Source organism: Prionailurus viverrinus, chromosome A1, assembly GCF_022837055.1.
Source record: "Prionailurus viverrinus isolate Anna chromosome A1, UM_Priviv_1.0, whole genome shotgun sequence".
Taxonomy (NCBI): Eukaryota; Metazoa; Chordata; class Mammalia; order Carnivora; family Felidae; genus Prionailurus; species Prionailurus viverrinus.
The window spans coordinates 215,044,048-215,061,992 of record NC_062561.1 but is presented as its reverse complement, the minus strand read 5'-3'; the positions used below and the strand labels follow the sequence as shown (position 1 = coordinate 215,061,992).

Sequence of the window (17,945 nt, the reverse complement as noted above, 5' to 3'; positions counted from 1 at the left end):
AGCATCCAACTTCAGCTCAGGTCATGATCTCGCAGCTCATGAGTTCGAGCCCCACGTTGGGCTCTGTGCTGACAACTCAGAGCCTGGAGCCTGTTTCAGATTCTGTGTCTCCCTCTCTCTCTGTCCCAACCCACTCGCATTCTGTCTCTGTCTCTCTCAAAAATAAATAAACATTAAAAATAAAAAAATTAAAAATAAAAACCCACAGTGAGGGGCACCTGCCTGGCTCAGTTGCTGGAATGTGTGACTTTTGACTCTTGACCTCAGGGTTGTGGGTTCAAGCCCCACATCAGGTGTGGCGATTACTTGAAAATAAAATGTTAAATAAAAAAAAAACAAGCTCGAAATGGCATTACAATATCCACCACAGTGGCTAAAATCAAACTGGCACTACCAAGTGTGACAGTGGGGAAACTTGGACTCACACACATGAATGTTACAACATTGATAAAGGTGAATATGTACCAGTAGCTCAGCAACTCCGCTCCTAGGTCTGCACCCCACAGATAGGACTTTTATAAGAATGTTTCGTAATAGTATATTCTAAATCTTGGGTCAGCAAACCACCATCCACAGCTACATGTGTATGGACCACAAGCTAGAAATGCTTTCTGCATCTTCAGTGGGTTGTGTTAAAAAAAAAAAAAAATGTTTAAAGATTATGCAGCAGAGGCCACCCATGGCCCATAGAGCCTAAAACATGTACTATCTGGCCTTTACAAAAGAAAAACGAAAAAAAAAATGTTGACCCTTGTTCTAGATCTAAAACTGGAAATAAACCAAATGTTTATCAACAACAGAATGCATAGCCAAATTGTGGCATGTTTATACAATGAAATAGTATGCAGAAATGGGATGAACAAACTATTAGCAACAGCCCATGTTTCACAAACAGATGCTAAGAGTAAGGAGCCAGATATAAAAAAGTATTTATCATTTGTGTTCATTTATATAAAGTTTGAAAAGGCAAAAGTAATCTATGATATTAGAAGTCATGATAATGGTTACCCTGGGTGAAGGGTGGTTAGTGGTGCAAAAATGGCTTTTGGGTTCTGATCGTATTCTATTCCTTGGTCTGGGCGTTGGTTTTTAAAACATTTACTTTGTGAAATTTCTTGGAACCATACACTTATATGATTTGTGCATATTTCTGTAAATTGTTACTCTTTAATAAAAAGGTTATTTAAAAAGTCATTAAGTGAAAAAAACCACCTGCCGCAAGAATGGAACTATGCCAACCACAGAATAATGTTCCTCCATCACTAGAAAACCACCTATACTGATGGCATTTTCACTATCATTTATTGCCATATCAACCCTGGCTACATCTTACTTGGATGAAACATACATTTTCCCATATCCCGTCTGGTCCCTTCAAAAACTGGCACATTCTTCACAATATGGCATTAATGGCCTCAACATACACCCAGCTTAGGCAGAGCTTATTGGTAGAAAGCAATGAGCTCAGTGCTTTAAAAGTATGAGACACCAGGCCTTATGAAAACCATGAAGTGTGGACGTAAATGCAACAAGTTTATGCATATGATGCTCTGATAAGATTCTTTAAATCTCGTATCAAACCATGTTTTCCCCCCTGTTTTTTCAAGGGGGTGTACACCGTCTAGAGTCTGTTGAAGAATATAACGAATTGATGGTACGAAATGGGGACCTGCGGGCCAGAATGTTGGAGGTCTCCCGAGATGGCAGAAAGCACTCTCTTCCCCAGCTGCTGGACTCTACTGGAACATCACAGGTAGGACAATACCATAGAACCTTTTGTTTTCTCATACAAAGTTGCCCAGTTAGGGATGTAAGAGCATGTTTCCACCCCTGGGTCTCTAGGCTTTCAAATATTTACTCTTTCAGAGACCAACAGGAATAGCCGTGTTATGAAGAACTTCCCATCTGTGTGGGCAGGGGTATTTGGGACTAAAGATGTAGCACGGAGAGCGAGGTCTATCCATGGAGGTTAGAAGGAAGTCAGCCTAGTATTCGGAACAGTAGAGAAAAATAATCCCTTGTTGGATCTCAACATCTTGCTCCCCTTCCTACTGTGTGTTTTGGAACTGAGAGCTGCCTTCAACTGCCAGGAGACAGTGGCGCCTCACGGTCTGTGGTCAACCACCATCGCTTGTTTAGTGGGCGCGTCAGGTGTCAGCATAACCACCGGCTTGGTAGGTGGGTGGGTGTTGGGTCGTATGAGAGAGAGAGGGAGTGCATGTACGTGCCTATACTGTGTCTGGGATTTTACCTGTTACACAGTAATGACTCAAACAGGCAAGGTCAGTGGGGCTGCAGATAGGGGTGAAGTAGGTGGTGATGTTAATATTCCAGGGCCTGCCTCATAAGAGTTCAGAAGTCCATAATTCTTCACAGAGGCTCTTCCTCAATTACATCATCCTCAACACAGTCAAAAGGGGAGACAGCTCCTAACCAAGTTGAAGGCAGGCTCAGTCTCTGGGAAACTTGTGGAGTGTTCTTTGAGTCCTGGCATCATCAGCCAGAGAGCTCAAGAGAAGCCATTGGCATCTTGCCTACAACAAAGCAGAGATGGAGGTGGAGGGTAGCGGCAATGACATCCATAAGCTCATGTAGACTCACAGATGGTAGAGTCGTAAAGGACGTGTAACTGGTCATCTGAGTTGGGTCATTACTTTTGGTGTATCATCACCATTTTATTGACAGGCCAATGAATCTCAAAGAGATTGAATATTTTGCTCAAAGTGATATGCCAGAATCACTATAAAGAAAGTTTTACCTACCCAGTAAACTAGTAAGTGCCCACGTTCCATAGGCAATTGCTGATCACGTTATTTTGTGTGGAATCTACCCAAAGACAACTTGAGTTGGGACATGGAGAAAAAGCAGAGCAAAAAACTTGCATGGGTCCTGGTTAAAACTCCTCCAAACCCTTGACTAGAGACGAGCCTATGGCCTGCTCAGAATGATCCAACTGGGCCGGCAGAGTCAGGGGGTGGATCAGAAAGTTGTAGGAGAGCCACATTGTGGGCTATTTTAGTTTAGTGTGGAAAGTGAGAGAGGGTTTCCTGCCATCAGAGCCAAGGATGTCTAGCATTGAGGTGGTGATTTCTTAACGGACCTGCTGAGAAACCTGACCATATTTATTATTTAAAGCCCAGAAATACTTATTTGTAACCAGGCTTCCAGAAAGCACAGGCTAGTGAAGATTTTAAAGGAAAGACTTTTTCCCCTTTTCAAACTGTCCTTTTTCTTGTCTTCTTTTCTGCCCTTTTCTTTTTCTCCTAGGATTCACCCTTCTTTTCCCTGTTCTCTCTCCCTCCCCTACAAAGCATTGTCTAGAGTAGAGCTACTCAATACAGCTTCCTGCAGTGATAGAAGTGTTTTATGTCTCTACTGTCCACTGTGGGAGCCACGTGTGTCTACAGAGCACATGAAAAGTAGCAAGTGACACTAAGGCGTGTATTTTTTATTTTAATCTCCATTTAAATATAGACCATGACAGGTGACTTAGTGGCTGCCATATTGGACAGCAGAGGTCTAAAAAATGCAATGGGACCCCTGAAACACATCAGGAGAGCAATGAAGCACGCAGACCTCCGGTTCCCATGGGCTCCCAGAAGGGGGATGGAAGGAGGTGCTGCTGGAGATTGGTGGTGAGAGAGTATTCCCTTCTAAGTCCACACATGAACCTCCATATTTGAGGGTTGAAAACCCATAGGCTATGTCTGCCTATCTCCATGATGGTTTCAGTAAAAGGGTAGTAACCTTGCCAAGCCAACATTTTTTAAATGAATCAGAGTCTGGGAAGCCAACATAGCTGGCAGATATTTTGTAAAACTGCAAAAATATAATTGTTCTAAGCTGCCAGGAATACAAAAATATCATTAGCAGACATCTCATTTCTACCTTTGAATGTAGAATATACTAATTAAGGATAGCAACTATTTTCTGATGTCTCTTTTCTCATATTAAGCACAAAGTGATTTTTTTTTCCTTTTTTGCTTATGCTGGAATATCTGTCTCATTTAAGAAATTTATTATTCTAAGAAGAATAGCAAGGAGCTAAATTGTAGAAGATTTTAGCCCTACATTTTCTTTACCTCTCGTTCAGGTTATAAATAGTGTACCTTCCTTCCACACACGTACATGTGGGTGATGGACAGGAGAGGGATTGAGATTCAAGCTCTTACGTGCCATAAAGGGGAAGGTGTGGCTTCTGGGAAAGAATTTTATTTTCCAAACATGAGGGATTAGAACCGAAGCTGCTGCATTTCTCACCAGGGTGTTTTGTACAGAATAATAGTTGTCGGGGTTTACGGTTTGTGCGTTATAAGAAACAAGGGCTTGCTAAGTTTTTGGTTGAGTGAATTAAGCTTAAAATGGCAAGATACTTTCTAACCATGATTGTGAACTTGGCATGGGGGTAAGGGATGGCTTCCATGGAGAACCCGGCCACAGGATGGTCCTCCTACATCTCTGAGGCCTTTTGGTTTCTGGTTCCTCACTCCATTCCAGAAAGCAAGAAGAGTCGGATCTGTGGGGTACAGTCAAAGAGAAGCACTGAGTGCCAGCAGCCACCATGCAGCTCTTCATGTGCAGTGGAAGGCACGGCAACCTACTGCAGCCAGGGCTGTTCCTCCAGTGTTGTTGATAATAAACTTCCTTTAAGCTGCTGGACCAGAGATGGAGCAGGGAGAAATGTCTGTGTCACCCAAAAGACAACTGAGGTTTTCAAAACCTGAATATATTTTTATGCCAGAGGCCACAGGAGGATAAATGAGACTGTCCCTGACCTTGCCATGTGCTGACTTTTAGGAATACCAGATTGTAAAGAAGTCCACCCGCTCCCTAAGCACCACTCAGGTGGAATCTCCTTGGAGACTCATTCGGCCATCAGTCATCTCCATCATTGGCCTATACAAAGAAAAAGGCAAGGTGAGCTCCCTTCTGCACAGTTTCGTCCTCCAAGTGAATGTTAGTATATATTTCTTTTTTTTTTTTTTTTAACATTTGTTTATTTTGAGAGAGAGAGAAAGAGAGTTTGTGTGCAAGGGAGGGGCAGAGAGAGAGAATTCCAGGCAGGCTCCGTGCTGTCAGCACAGAGCCCAACACAGAGCTCAATTTCACGAACTGTGAGATCATGACCTGAGGCAAAATCAAGAGTCGGACATTTAACCGACTGAGCCACCCAGTCGCCCCTGTTAGCGTGTATTTCTTAAATAGTGAATTTTGTTGTTGTTTTTACATGAAATAAAAATTAAGAGGTATAAAGAGGAATAGATTAAGTGGCCTTTATGTAGATTTGAGTGGATTCCTTTGCTCCTTTCCTGTGGGATTTGAGATGATCATGCCCTTTTGTCCTTATGACTTAGGGAGTCACCGGCACCTGGGAGCTAGGGTATAGTTGAGGGTGGAGTGAATGTTCCAACATTTACTACTTTTGAAAGAAAGGCCACCCCTGTAGCTTCAGGGGGCATATTCCTAATTACCCTTTTGAATGAATTTCATAGCATTGCCATTATCATAAAGATAATAATACAAATACCTTGATATTATACAAATACCAAAACATCCATCTTGATACAACATGGAAGTACTGAAACAAAAGAATAAAATAAGTATGGCCCCTAAATTGTGTGAAATGACTCTCCTGAGCTATTAATCAATCCATGTGAAATTGCCATTTTTGGAGATCAAAGATTGTCAAATACTGGCAATTTCATGTTTCGGTGTAAAACTTTCTCCCTTTAACATAATGCAAGCGTAGTGCACTGCAAATAGATCTGAGGAAGGAAATAGAGAAGGGAACACAAATTCATAGCTGGTTATCTTAACTCTGAGCCTAGTTGGGAAGGAGACTTCAGTTAAATACTACAATGGGAAAATGCCCTCAGTGAAATACTGAGACAAAAACAGATGCCCTCAGTCAAATACTGCAATGACAACCTGGACCCCCTTCTGCTTGGGGTGTAGGGCCTTGGCTTTAGCATTGCTGGAGGTCGAGACTGCATTCGAGGACAGATGGGGATTTTTGTCAAGACTATTTTCCCAAATGGATCGGCTGCAGAGGATGGAAGACTTAAGGAAGGTAGGAGAAAGCCTCTCCGTGGTTCTCAGTGGTGGTGAGTTCTGATTCCATCAGAATCTGCCTCCTTGCAAGATGTGAAGCCAGTGGCACAGCAGCCAAAGCCATGGGCTTGGGGGTCGAGAGGACATGAGCTGAATCCAACATTTACTGCATCATGGCCTTGGACAATTGATGTAACCTGAGCTTCACTTGTCTCAGTTTGTAAACTTGGAATATTAATACTGATCTTGAAGAGTTGTTGTGAAGATTAAATGAGATGATATGCAGAACATGACGATATTTTTATTTGGTCTTTAAGTGTCTATCTTGTCCCCTTGGATCTTGATCATATTCCTTGCCTTGAAAATTCCTGAGAGCTTGCAGGTCATTCTTGCCTCAGGGCTGGAGTACATGCACATCTTTTATATTCTCCGTGCTACCTGACATTGTGCCATGCATAAACATGCTAGCAGAGTGCTTTTCTTTCTCCCAACTATTGACATGTGAATGATATATAACACTGTGTAAGTTTAAGGTGTACAACATGATGATTTGATGTACATATATATTGGAAAATTATTAGCACACTGAGTTAGCTAACACCCTCATCATGCCACTGAATGACCGTGGTGGTGGGGGGTGAGAACATTGAAGACTTACCCTCTTAGAAATTTTCAACTGAACAGCACAGTGTTGCTAACTATAGTCACCGTGCTGTGTGATAGATCCCCAGAACCTATTCACGAGTCCTGATTTTTCTTCCTCCCTTATTAGCACACTTCCTTCGTGAAATGATGAAATGACACTATTTGTAGTTACCTTTAAAAATGCTATGACTGGTCGGTTCAGTTGACCCAAATTATAGGTACTATTCTGTGCTGCCAGCTTATTTTTTTTAACTGATAAGAGTCCATTGGAGTCTTCTTTTTCAAGCAGAGCTACCCTAGGAGCCTGTATGCTAATGATAAGACGTGACCAGGCTTATTTTGATGGAGGAATATTTATTTCTCTTTTTTAGAGGAAGGATTAACTCCCAGGTGGTATTTGTGTCTAGTTTCAGAACAATGTAAAATTCTAACAGGGTGTTTTTTATAATGGATGTGCCATATGTTCATTTGATTGAAATTCATCCTGCAGTACTGGTAGAATGGAGACAAATGGAGGAAAAATCAATAGTTAGTAAAGGTTAATAGCACTTGATTCTCCTAAATACTGTTTTTTCACATGTGTTCATTTACAATAAAGGTAAGTCATTGGAATGGATTTTCAATGTGTTGAATGATCTTTTAAAAATCTTGTATAAAGATTTTTAAGAGCATGAGCAATCATTTTAATGATCGTATCCTTTTCCCATATGGAAGCAAACCAAGAACCTTACCTAGTTAGGTGGTTATTTTTAAACAGATTATTTCACTTATTTTACAACTTCTGTAACTGCATTAAAGAAAAGCACATAACAAGTGCATGGAGGTACTGCCACCTTTTCAACCTCATCTACAGGATTCCTTTAATGGAAGGCACAGTGTGCCCCTGGGATTAGCTGCCCAGGAGAGGTTCTGCTGCTGTTGCTCTTTGTTACAGGTAAAGGGAGGCCTTCGTTTGTCCTGCACTGCTGTGTGAAGTTCATCTGTTCTTCTCTCAGTGGCCCCTTCGTAGTGTTTTTGATGAACTGTTATTCCAAAAAAACAGACCATGTTACGAGAGTATAAACCAAAACAAACTGAGAAGTCAACTGGATGTCCAATTTCTCTTATAGTCCCAGCAGACACTATCAGCAGCTGGAAAAATGACCTGACCATACGTCCTTGGGGTTGAAGATGAGTCCAGGATAGTTTGAGAGACAGAGAGAGAGAGAGAGGGAGAGAGAGAGAGAGAATGAGAATGAATGAGAGAACAATTTGGCATTAGCCCACAATCATCTCTCTTAGTCTTAATGGCTGAGAACCTGGAACAGCATCAGTAAGACCAGGCATCTAGACTATTTCTGGAGGGAGGACTACCATTTTTAGATAATATCTCAAAAGTTTTTTGTCTCTGTTATTAAAACCATTTTCCACACACCATGATGATTCTGCAGGCTTGAAAACCTTGTCTTTCTGCAAATACAGAAGTGTCTTTCTCACATGTTATATATATATATATATATATATATATATATATATATATATATATATATGTTCATGCTATATTGCCAGTAGGTTTAGGTTTTTTAAACAAACACTATGAGGAAAGGCTTGGGACTCATTATTGCATTTTGATCTCTAGACTTAGGACACCTGTTATCAAACTTGGCAATGGCTAAAGAATTAGAACTTAATGCTTCCCCTGGTTGTTTTTCATTAAAGATGGAGATACAGAATTACTGCAAAAGAATATGTATTGTTATTAATTGTCCCATTTTTTGAAATTCCTGAGAGCTATGCTAATGAAAGTAGGCTGGAACAATAAAAGTCCTTTTATAGAATTGTAAATCAGGTACCATATGGTATCCTCTTCTAGTACTGACCATGCAGTTAGATTCTAGTACATCAAAGTTTGATGTTAATGTAATTCTCCTATTTTGGCACTAGGGGATGAAATCCTAGATGTAAATGGGATACCAATAAAGGGCTTGACGTTCCAAGAAGCCATCCATACCTTTAAGGTAACCACATTCTTATTTATCTCTTTTATCTTCTTGATTTCTCTTCCCTTATTTCCTTCTGGTTTGGGTTCTTTTTTTTTTTTTTTTTTTTTCTTTTTTTTTTTCTTTTTTTTTCTTTCATCCTTTAATCTAGGAGTAGTCTGAATGTTTTAGCATTTAGAATGTTTTACTCTCTTGTTTTCTCAGCAAATCCGGAGTGGATTATTCGTCTTAACAGTACGCACAAAGTTACTGAGCCCAAGCCTCACACCCTGCTCCACACCCACACACATGAGCAGATCCAGCTCCCCCAACTTCAACACCAGTGGGGGCAGCTCAGCAGCAGGCTCCGACGAAGGCAGTTCTTCATCCCTGGGTCGGAAGGCCCCCGGGCCCAAGGACAGAATTGTCATGGAAGTCACACTCAACAAAGGTGATACCAGCTACTCCCCACTTCCTTACATTCTCTCACATAATAATTTGTCATCTGTTCCTAGGTTTCGTTTTTTTAAATTTTTTCTAGGAACTGTTCGTTTGGAATAGTTTACTGCCAACAACGTATGGTATTCTGTAAATGGACAGTGGGATCACACGTAGAGATTTTAGTCATTTTGCTAAAGTGAAAAAGAGTTACCAGTAGTACAAAGTCTTTTAAGCTCTCCCCAGATGAATCACTGTGTGTCAGAAACTCATGTTTAAAAAAAAAAAAAAAAACAAAAAAAAAAAAATCACTGACTGACTTAATTCTAGGGCTAATAAAAAATTTTGAAGAACAAAAGATTATAGTTGAGAATACAGCTAATAACTATAAGTTGTGGGTCTTCACCAGATCTTACAGCCTTTCATCTGTTTCCTTTTCCTCTACACCTACTACAGAAATATGAGCAATGAATTAACCAAGAGATTAGTTGCTAAAAAAGATAAGTGAAAGAAATGTATCTAGAATAAAAAATATTGGGACGTCTGGGTGGCTCAGTTGGAGGATCATGGGACTCTTGATCTTAGGGTTGTAAGTTCGAGCCCCATGTTGGGTGTAGAGATTACTTAAAAAATAAAATCTTAAAAAAATATATTACTTTGACTCTGCCTGTTTCCAAAAACAGAGTTGAGGAGGTTCTTTAGACTAAGCAGAGAGCAGGCAGCTGAATTATTCAGTCCATAGTTAGCCCCTGGTTCTGCCGTGGACTCATTTCATTTACAGAGTATGATAATGTTAACAGCAAAAAGCAGGATTTACATTCTCAGTCTGGTCAAAAATAAATGATTGCTGGTCTGAATATACAGTGATGTAGCTTCATATCACTTATACTTTTTTCTAACTTTGTTTTCTTTGATGCCTCTCAGAGCCCAGAGTTGGATTAGGTATTGGTGCCTGCTGCCTGGCTCTAGAAAACAGCCCTCCAGGTATCTACATTCACAGCCTTGCCCCAGGATCAGTGGCCAAGATGGAGAGCAATCTGAGGTTTGTTGTAAACCTGATAATATAGGCTTCTGGGATGTTCATGAATTTAGGAATGAATATACGTGTAAGACATCTGCCCTATTACATTCTTTTGTGAGATTCTAAACTTTTGTATTATTTGCAGTGATAGTATAGCCAAGATTATAATTAATTTCCAAAGATGAAAAGCTAATGTAGCAGTAGAGAACTATAGATCTTGGCTTCCCTATTTTGATCTGTTTGGACTCAGAAGCTCAGTTTCAGAAACTTGACAAAATACAACTCTACATAGATACCTATGATCGTCTAAATATTTTCTTTCACTTTTATATTCATTTATGTAAAATTCATAGGTGATGCCAGGAACTGCTCATAACAGTTCAGAATCACTGGATACAAAAGAGTCCGAAATCATGCCCTTAAACTGGGGGTCTCTATTATTATTAAGTATAATCTCTTGACCTTTCCTGTTGTTTCATTCCTTTCTGAGTGATGTTGTCTAGATGCTTATTGTCTGAAATCACCACATGTCTGATTTCTCAGTCCAGCTAGTTGAGTTGTAGCATGGATATTCTGTTATACAAGAGATGTCTAGGTGTTCTATTATATAGTAACTGCAGTGGATCTGTGCCCACCCAAACGCCACAAGAATATACACGTAGTGCACAAAGCACTCTGTGTAAACAGTATCACTTTTCCCCCCTATAAGCTTCTAAGTCCTTGAGCAGTTGAGGAATTGTCAAAATGACATGCCTTGAGGTTGCCATTTTGGGGCCCTGTTAATAGATTGTGTTATGTTTTTAGTTAATCATCAGAGTGAATTTTCATACAAAAAAAATTTAGCAAATCATCCAAAGTACATTAAAGAAAATATACTTTTAGAACCCAAGGAAAAAAAATCCTTTAATGACATCCCAAGATGATGTTTCTTTCTTGAATGGTTCCATATGTCTGGAGCCTGCCAAATGAACATTCTTCAGACACCATATAAAGAGTCTTTTGTTCTCTCCTACTGAGTTCTCTGCCTATAATTTCAAGTCAAAATGGGCATCTTGTCCCCAATTTCTCATTTGTTCAAATTTAAAACGTTTTTACAAATTCTTGGGTAACCTTTGAGCTTCAAGATATTTCCCCCTCAAATTACATTACAATAATCATTTCAAGATGGTAGGGAAAAAAAGAAAATGGTGGTGGTCAAGGAGCTATCTTGTGATGATCAAAAGGTAGACAGACCTGAGTTCAACAGTGTGTGACATCAAGGTGGCCTCTCTAAAGTCTGTGGCCTTGTCTAAACAATAGGAATAATAATACCTGTTCAAAGGATTGTTATGTAAATTGCTTTGTATAGTGCCTGGTTTACACTCTGTGCTCAAGAAATGGTAACCCTTGTTATTGTCTTATTATCAATTTTATTTAACTTTACTACTGAAAATGCAGCTAGATACACATAAGGACTTTGCTGATTTAATATCTAATGTGTTTATATGAATGTGTTGCTTTTTCACACATATGCAAAGATGAAAAGATGTCATTTGCTTCTTTAAAGTATTCAGAAAAGATTTCATATTATAAACCTCTCCCAGAGGGAAATCTTGTAAAAACTTAACTGTTACCACAGCGTGTTGGTTATGTTGTCCTCCCTAGCCGCGGAGATCAAATCCTGGAAGTGAACTCAGTCAATGTCCGCCATGCTGCTTTAAGCAAAGTCCATACCATCCTGAGCAAATGCCCCCCAGGACCTGTTCGACTTGTCATTGGCCGGCACCCTAATCCAAAGGTGAAGTACTTCTTATTGTTCTAAATATGAAAAGATGGCTTGGTTATTTGTCCTGTAGCAGTGATGATACATATTCCTATGATGACGCACACTCTGGTAAGACAGTTCACCCAGCCGGGCTTGGGAATCAGCCTGTGGTCACACAGTGGCCAAGTAACTGATACACATGGGAACAAATCATTGATGTGGACTTCTTCATCTTCACACTCTTAGAAATTTTATTAGAAAATTTTGACAGTGTTATTGGTGAATATAAAATATGGTAGGAAGATAAGAGTGCTGGGTTCTGAGTAACTTCCAGCTGTTTGATCTCTAGTGAGATACTTAACCTTTTTGGGTTTCTGCATCAAGAAAATGTGAGAGCATTGGATTAAATGATCTGTCCAGGCCATCCTTGACCTGAGGAGAATACTTCTGTCATTAAGGCTTAAGAGTCCACTAATATTTTTTCTGCATTGATATCACATTGTTGAATTTGCAGATAATCATAGCCCCTGTATCGTGGGCCTTTGTGTTATTTGGTTGTATCTCTTTTATACTTGAGCAGTTGCTTTTAATTTTTTTAGGTTAACCAGAGCACACCTCAGCAATTTCAACTCTACTGGCTTTAAGCACAGTTTTTTGTTGTTTCAAGTACTTGATGTAAAAATCCTTTTAAATTAACTTGTCTATAATATCAGGTTATATTTTACAAAATTCAGCCTTTCCTTTTCAGTAACTCAAAATGCTCCATAAGAACATTAGCTCTTTTTTGGGGCATCTGGGTGGCTCAGTCGGTTAAGCATCTGACTTTGGCTCAGGTCATGATCTCACAGTTCATGGGTTCGAGCCCTGTGTCAGGCTTCATGCTGACAGCTCAGAACCTGGAGTCTGCTTTGGATTCTGTTTCTCCTGTTCTATGCCCCTACCCCTCTCTCACTCTGTCTCTCTCTCTCTCTCTCTCTCAAATCAATACACATTAAAAAAAGAATATTAGTTCTTTTTGTGCCTATCATATGACCACCTCCTCTGTATCATTTGTACTATTATTTGATTATATCCTAAATGGTCCCAGACTGCTATGCTTGATGGACTTGTATGCCATCTTGAGAGTAAGACGTGTGTGTGGAGAACTTTGGGTCATCCCATTTCTGAGATTTCTTTAGTGTATTAATTTTATAGCATCATTTTTAGTGTTTTCAGTGGTGTGTTTTTATTATACTGGTTCTCCATAGTGCTTGGACAAGGATTGCCATTAGACTGATTCAAAGTCAACTCCACTACTATTTTTTTTCCCAGATTGTGTTCTCCTGTCTATATAGGTCTTAAATAAAAACTTCTTGAATAAATATCATTAAAATAAAATCAAGTCCTTCTACCATTTTCCATTTTTTCCTTCTTGTCACTTCCTGTTTTTCTCCTTTACGTTTTATAGTCCTGACATTTTCCCTTGTAATCTGTTCTCCTCTGTCTCTCTGCTGTCCCCATGGCTCTCTTTGGGTCATTTTTTTTTTAAGTTTATTTATTTTGAGAGAGAGAGTGTGCAAGCAGGGGAGGGGCAGATTGCTGTCAGCAAGGAGCCTGATTCAGGGCTTGATCCCAACAACCACAAGATCATGACCTGAGCTGAAATCAAGAGGCAGACACTTAACCAACTGAGCCATCCAGGCACCCCATGTCATTTTTAACACCACTTTGCCTCAAACTCACAGCTAGAGTGGTCTTGATTCCTTCCTCTAGGGTCCTCTCTGGGATTCCATCACCTGCTTCCCACTTAGGAAGCAGTCCAATAAGCTAGAGCTGACCTCGCACATCCCTCAGCAACATTATAAAAAATTAAGTTCTCAGTGGTTTCCAGGCATTCGTTTCAAGGCATGTCTGACTTCAAAATCCATTCCAAAATAGCACAGGTCACAATTTGTTGGGAGGTCTGCTTCGTCTCAGCCCAAAAGCATCTACCTAATTTGCCAGTACAATCAAACATCAGAATGGCATTTAAGCGCAAAGCATAATAATTCTGATGGACTGGTGGTCTGCGATCCTGTTGAATACAGGTTGATTCATGTTTCTGGCCACAGTAAATGGTCATCATGATGGTGTGGGAGATACATCCAGCAAAACCAGATTTCAGTATTTGTTTTACTAGATTTCACATTTCTTCCTAGGTAAACATGGTGTTCTTAATTGTAACATCATACTATATTTTTCTTTTGGTCAAGATTCCATTTTATGTTTAATGTATTTTTATACCGCTCACCCCAGCATCTCATGCCAGTAGTACATTTTGATACTGAACGTATGTACTTCCTTAGTTTTCATGTTGTTCCAATAGAAATACCACAAGGATTTTCTTTTCTTCTGTTTCTCATAATGACTGGCGCAGTGACTGCCCAACTGGGATATTCAAACCCTCCAGGTCTAGACAAGCTAAGATTTGGACTTACTCAGGTCACAGCTTCTAGCTTATGTTAAGTAGAAGAAAGTCATAGAGGTCCATTTTTAACTGGTCCTGGGGCTCTCAGCATGACTAGAATTATCCAGGAAATCTTTCACTTGTTTCAAAACCTGACCATTTTTCTCCCACTCAGAAAAATAGTTGCAAATATTGAAAGTCTAATGTCAATTAGAAAATGGCAACCTTGCAATTCTTGCAAATTGGCAAGAAAAATTTGCAACCACCATATAAGCTTATATTTTCCCTGACTCATTTATACAAAATTACTTTTGCTTTATGAAGTATATGTTTGTGTTTTAGTGTGTATGCTTTGTGCATGTATATATATATATATATATATATATATATATATATATATATATATATATATAATTTTATTTCCTGTGAAGGTTGCTAGAAAGTATTACATAAAAGCCATGATGTGATTATGATTTATCTGTTAGATTAAAACATAATGCTGAATCTTGCATAATTTTATTTACTTATTAAGAAAAATTGTTATGCTTATCCAAATATTACTTATGCTAAATGTTATTTTAGTACATAAAATTACCATTCTAAGTTTACAGTATTCTTACCTTTAAAAAAGAAACTCTATGCAAGTTATGTAATTGTCTTTTAAAATACCTCGTAGTTCAGCATATATCAGGCTTTAAATTTTTTTTCCATATTGAATAATGACAGGGATAACAACTAATGGGGGAAAAATGCATGAATCTACCATGATCCCAATAAATATAGAAAGAAAAGAAGAGTTATAAAATGACTATTTTGAAAACTTCATCATAAAAATTGATTCAAATAAGAATAATCAATGATGCTAAAACCATTGAGTAAAAATATACTGGGGAGCAGGATATTGATGTTGTCTGAAGCTGTTTCCTCCCAGATTATTCATTGATGACCAAAAAAAAAAAAAAAAATCTAGTAAAGAAATGTGGTGAAGTCCATCCTAATCAAGTGGTCAAAGTTACCATCAGTCATGAAACATGAAATGCTGACCCTGAGTGCCTCTCTGATGCACTGAAAAGGAAACAGTTGTTGTAGTTTTTCTGCCAAAAAAAAAAAAAATACATAATCTAAATCTCAGCATGAAAAAACTATTAGATCCTAATTGAGGGTTTGATTGGCCTAGGTTTCTTCCAGAATATCAGTATTGTGACAGACAAAAGCTCAGTAGTGTTTGGGATTAAAGGAGTCTAAAAAAGACTTGACCCTAAATTGAATTCTGGATTGCCAAAAATGAAATTTCTATAAAGCATTACTATGCGAAGGAGTTAGTTGGTGACAATCCGCTAAAGATCCACAACAAGATAAGGAGCTTGCACCAGAATGCAAATCAGTTACATCACTAGGGCCACCACTCAGTTCAGTGGATATTTTTCCCCCAGGAAGACACTGTTGGGAAAGAAGCTGAGTGTTGATAAGCATTCTAGAGGAAAATCCTATCTCCTCACAAGCTGGCATCAAACTTCCTGTGAACTACTTCTGTCTACTGACACATTTTGAGTAGCATTTCTGAAGGACGGTGTTAGTACAGTTGGCTGAATTGGAATATAAAATGTGCATTAGACAGTCATTTGTGTCAATGTTAAATTTCCTAGAATTGACAATAGTACTGGGGTTATTAAAGAGAATGTTCTTGTTTTTAGGAGGTTTGTAACTAACCTCTTAATGTCTGCAACTGACTCCCAAATTAAAATGTTAAATGGTGTGTGTATCTGTATAAAGAAAGAGCATGAGTGTAAATGTGGGAGAATGTTTTAAAAAACAACAATGAAGAATTTACTACTCTTGTGTTACTTTTACAAGTTTTATGTAGGTTTGAAATTGCTTAAGTAAAATCTAGTAAAAAAGAATTAGAAGTGAGTGTTCTAGAGAGAGGCAGGTATCAGCTATGTAGCACCTGAAAGCTTTAATGAATTTGAAAACCAACTGAGGGTCTGATTTTGAATACATTGTTTGAAGCAATATGTTAACCTGGCAATATTTCTTATACGCCCTGAGCTATTGCTTCAGAGGATGGTCATAATCTTTGGTCCTGTGGTTTTCCTCTTTATTTGCACTCAGCCTCTGACTCTGGTCCTAGCTACTTTTTTTGGGGGGGGGGGGGGAGGATAAATAAAACCAGCTAATTTGTGCTTTCTGCTGAAAACCAGGTTTCCGAGCAGGAAATGGATGCAGTGATAGCACGCAGCACTTATCAGGAGAGCAAAGAGGCCAATTCCTCTCCTGGCTTAGGTACTGTATTTGCACATTTTCATTCAACACTCAGAAGAGTCTCTCAATTAACCTTCCCCATGGAACACTCCCCAATGCAATGTTATTGGTTGGATTCTTTGTAATTACCAGGTTTGGCAGAAGTAGTTGTCCAAGAGATTCTGTGCTTTTTCTTAGCGTCTACTTTTGATTTCTGCAGTTATTTAATGTGCTTTATTAAAGTTCTAATTATGCATGCTTCTTGTACTACAAGATCATTTGCAAAAATGAGTTAGCGGCATTTCGTGTGTTTTATGTACAATTCATATGAAATGTTTTAGGTAAAAATGAAGTAATCCCAAAATATCAGTTGTTTGATAGATGCAGAGTGGTCTCCATTCCAAAACCTGGGGTTTCTTTACATGAATTAAAAATTTCCACAAAGTACGGCAGCTCTATTTCAATAATAAGTCGGTATTTTTTAAGTTTCAACTTAAGGGTAATAGAGGCTCCCAAAATCATGATTTTCCACTTCTTTAAGTGGGAAACTTAAGGCAGAGAAGGACTGAAATAGTAAGAATTTCATATGAATTTTAAATGTGAAACATTCCATCAAGTTTTGAAAGTAATGTTTCTGGTAGAATAGAAATCCAAAGGGACTGCAAACATGTCTCAACTCAAGATATTACTGATGTTAAGATTGATGTCAGGAGAAAAAAGAACTGAGACATGAGTTACTGGTTGTCAGAGGAAAAGGAAGACTTAAGATTTTTTGGCAGCCATGTAATACCCTGATTATTTCCATCCATAATTAATATATTTAAAGTGGGCACAACCATAATGGGCTCTTTATTTGGCCAGCTCCTTCTCTTGACCTGCCTGCAAGCTGTCCTCTCCTAAGCCTGGCATACCCATTCGATCATTTATTTTGAAAGATTTTATTAAGCTATGGACCTCATGCCCAAGATCTTTTTGCTCATGGCATAGAATTTAAAGTTTCAATGCAGAATCTTCACATCCTTCTACTAAAAACGAAAATAGGTTATTCAACCCTCTCCCCAGTTTCTTCATGGGTTTCTTGAGTGGGACTTCTTTGTTCGTTGATCCTTCGATCTGTTCAGCAGATATCACTGAATACTTCCTAGACCCAGGTGCAATGCTGAGCATTGTGGAGTCAGAGCACTGAAGATCTCAGCCCTGTAGATGAATAGCTGAGGAAGGAATATGAGAGGCATCCACTTATAATTAAATTATACTGTGTGTATGGAAATTGGTTTATGGGTAATGTAAAATACTCTCGAGATTCAGAAGAAGTTACTTCCAACTGGGTGATCCCATGGAGGTGGTAGCATCCAAGTCAGGGCTTGAAGCATGAGCAGAACCTTGGGAGGTGGGGTGGGGTGGGGATCGGGTCAAGTGCAT

At 39.0% G+C, this 17,945-nt stretch overlaps 1 protein-coding gene across 5 annotated transcripts in view; it reads left to right on the top strand.

Moving 5' to 3' along the window:
* Positions 1-17,945, top strand: part of PDZD2 (PDZ domain containing 2) — a 233,994-nt gene that overhangs the window by 187,998 nt on the left and 28,051 nt on the right. For all 5 annotated transcript variants that reach the window (XM_047863057.1, XM_047863061.1, XM_047863067.1 and 2 more), the window contains exons 7-14: positions 1,608-1,753; positions 4,798-4,917; positions 5,956-6,070; positions 8,620-8,693; positions 8,880-9,105; positions 10,017-10,134; positions 11,758-11,890; positions 16,484-16,565. In XM_047863057.1, the coding sequence (XP_047719013.1) occupies positions 1,608-1,753; positions 4,798-4,917; positions 5,956-6,070; positions 8,620-8,693; positions 8,880-9,105; positions 10,017-10,134; positions 11,758-11,890; positions 16,484-16,565 (1,014 nt within the window). The remainder of the gene's footprint in view (positions 1-1,607; positions 1,754-4,797; positions 4,918-5,955; positions 6,071-8,619; positions 8,694-8,879; positions 9,106-10,016; positions 10,135-11,757; positions 11,891-16,483; positions 16,566-17,945) is intronic.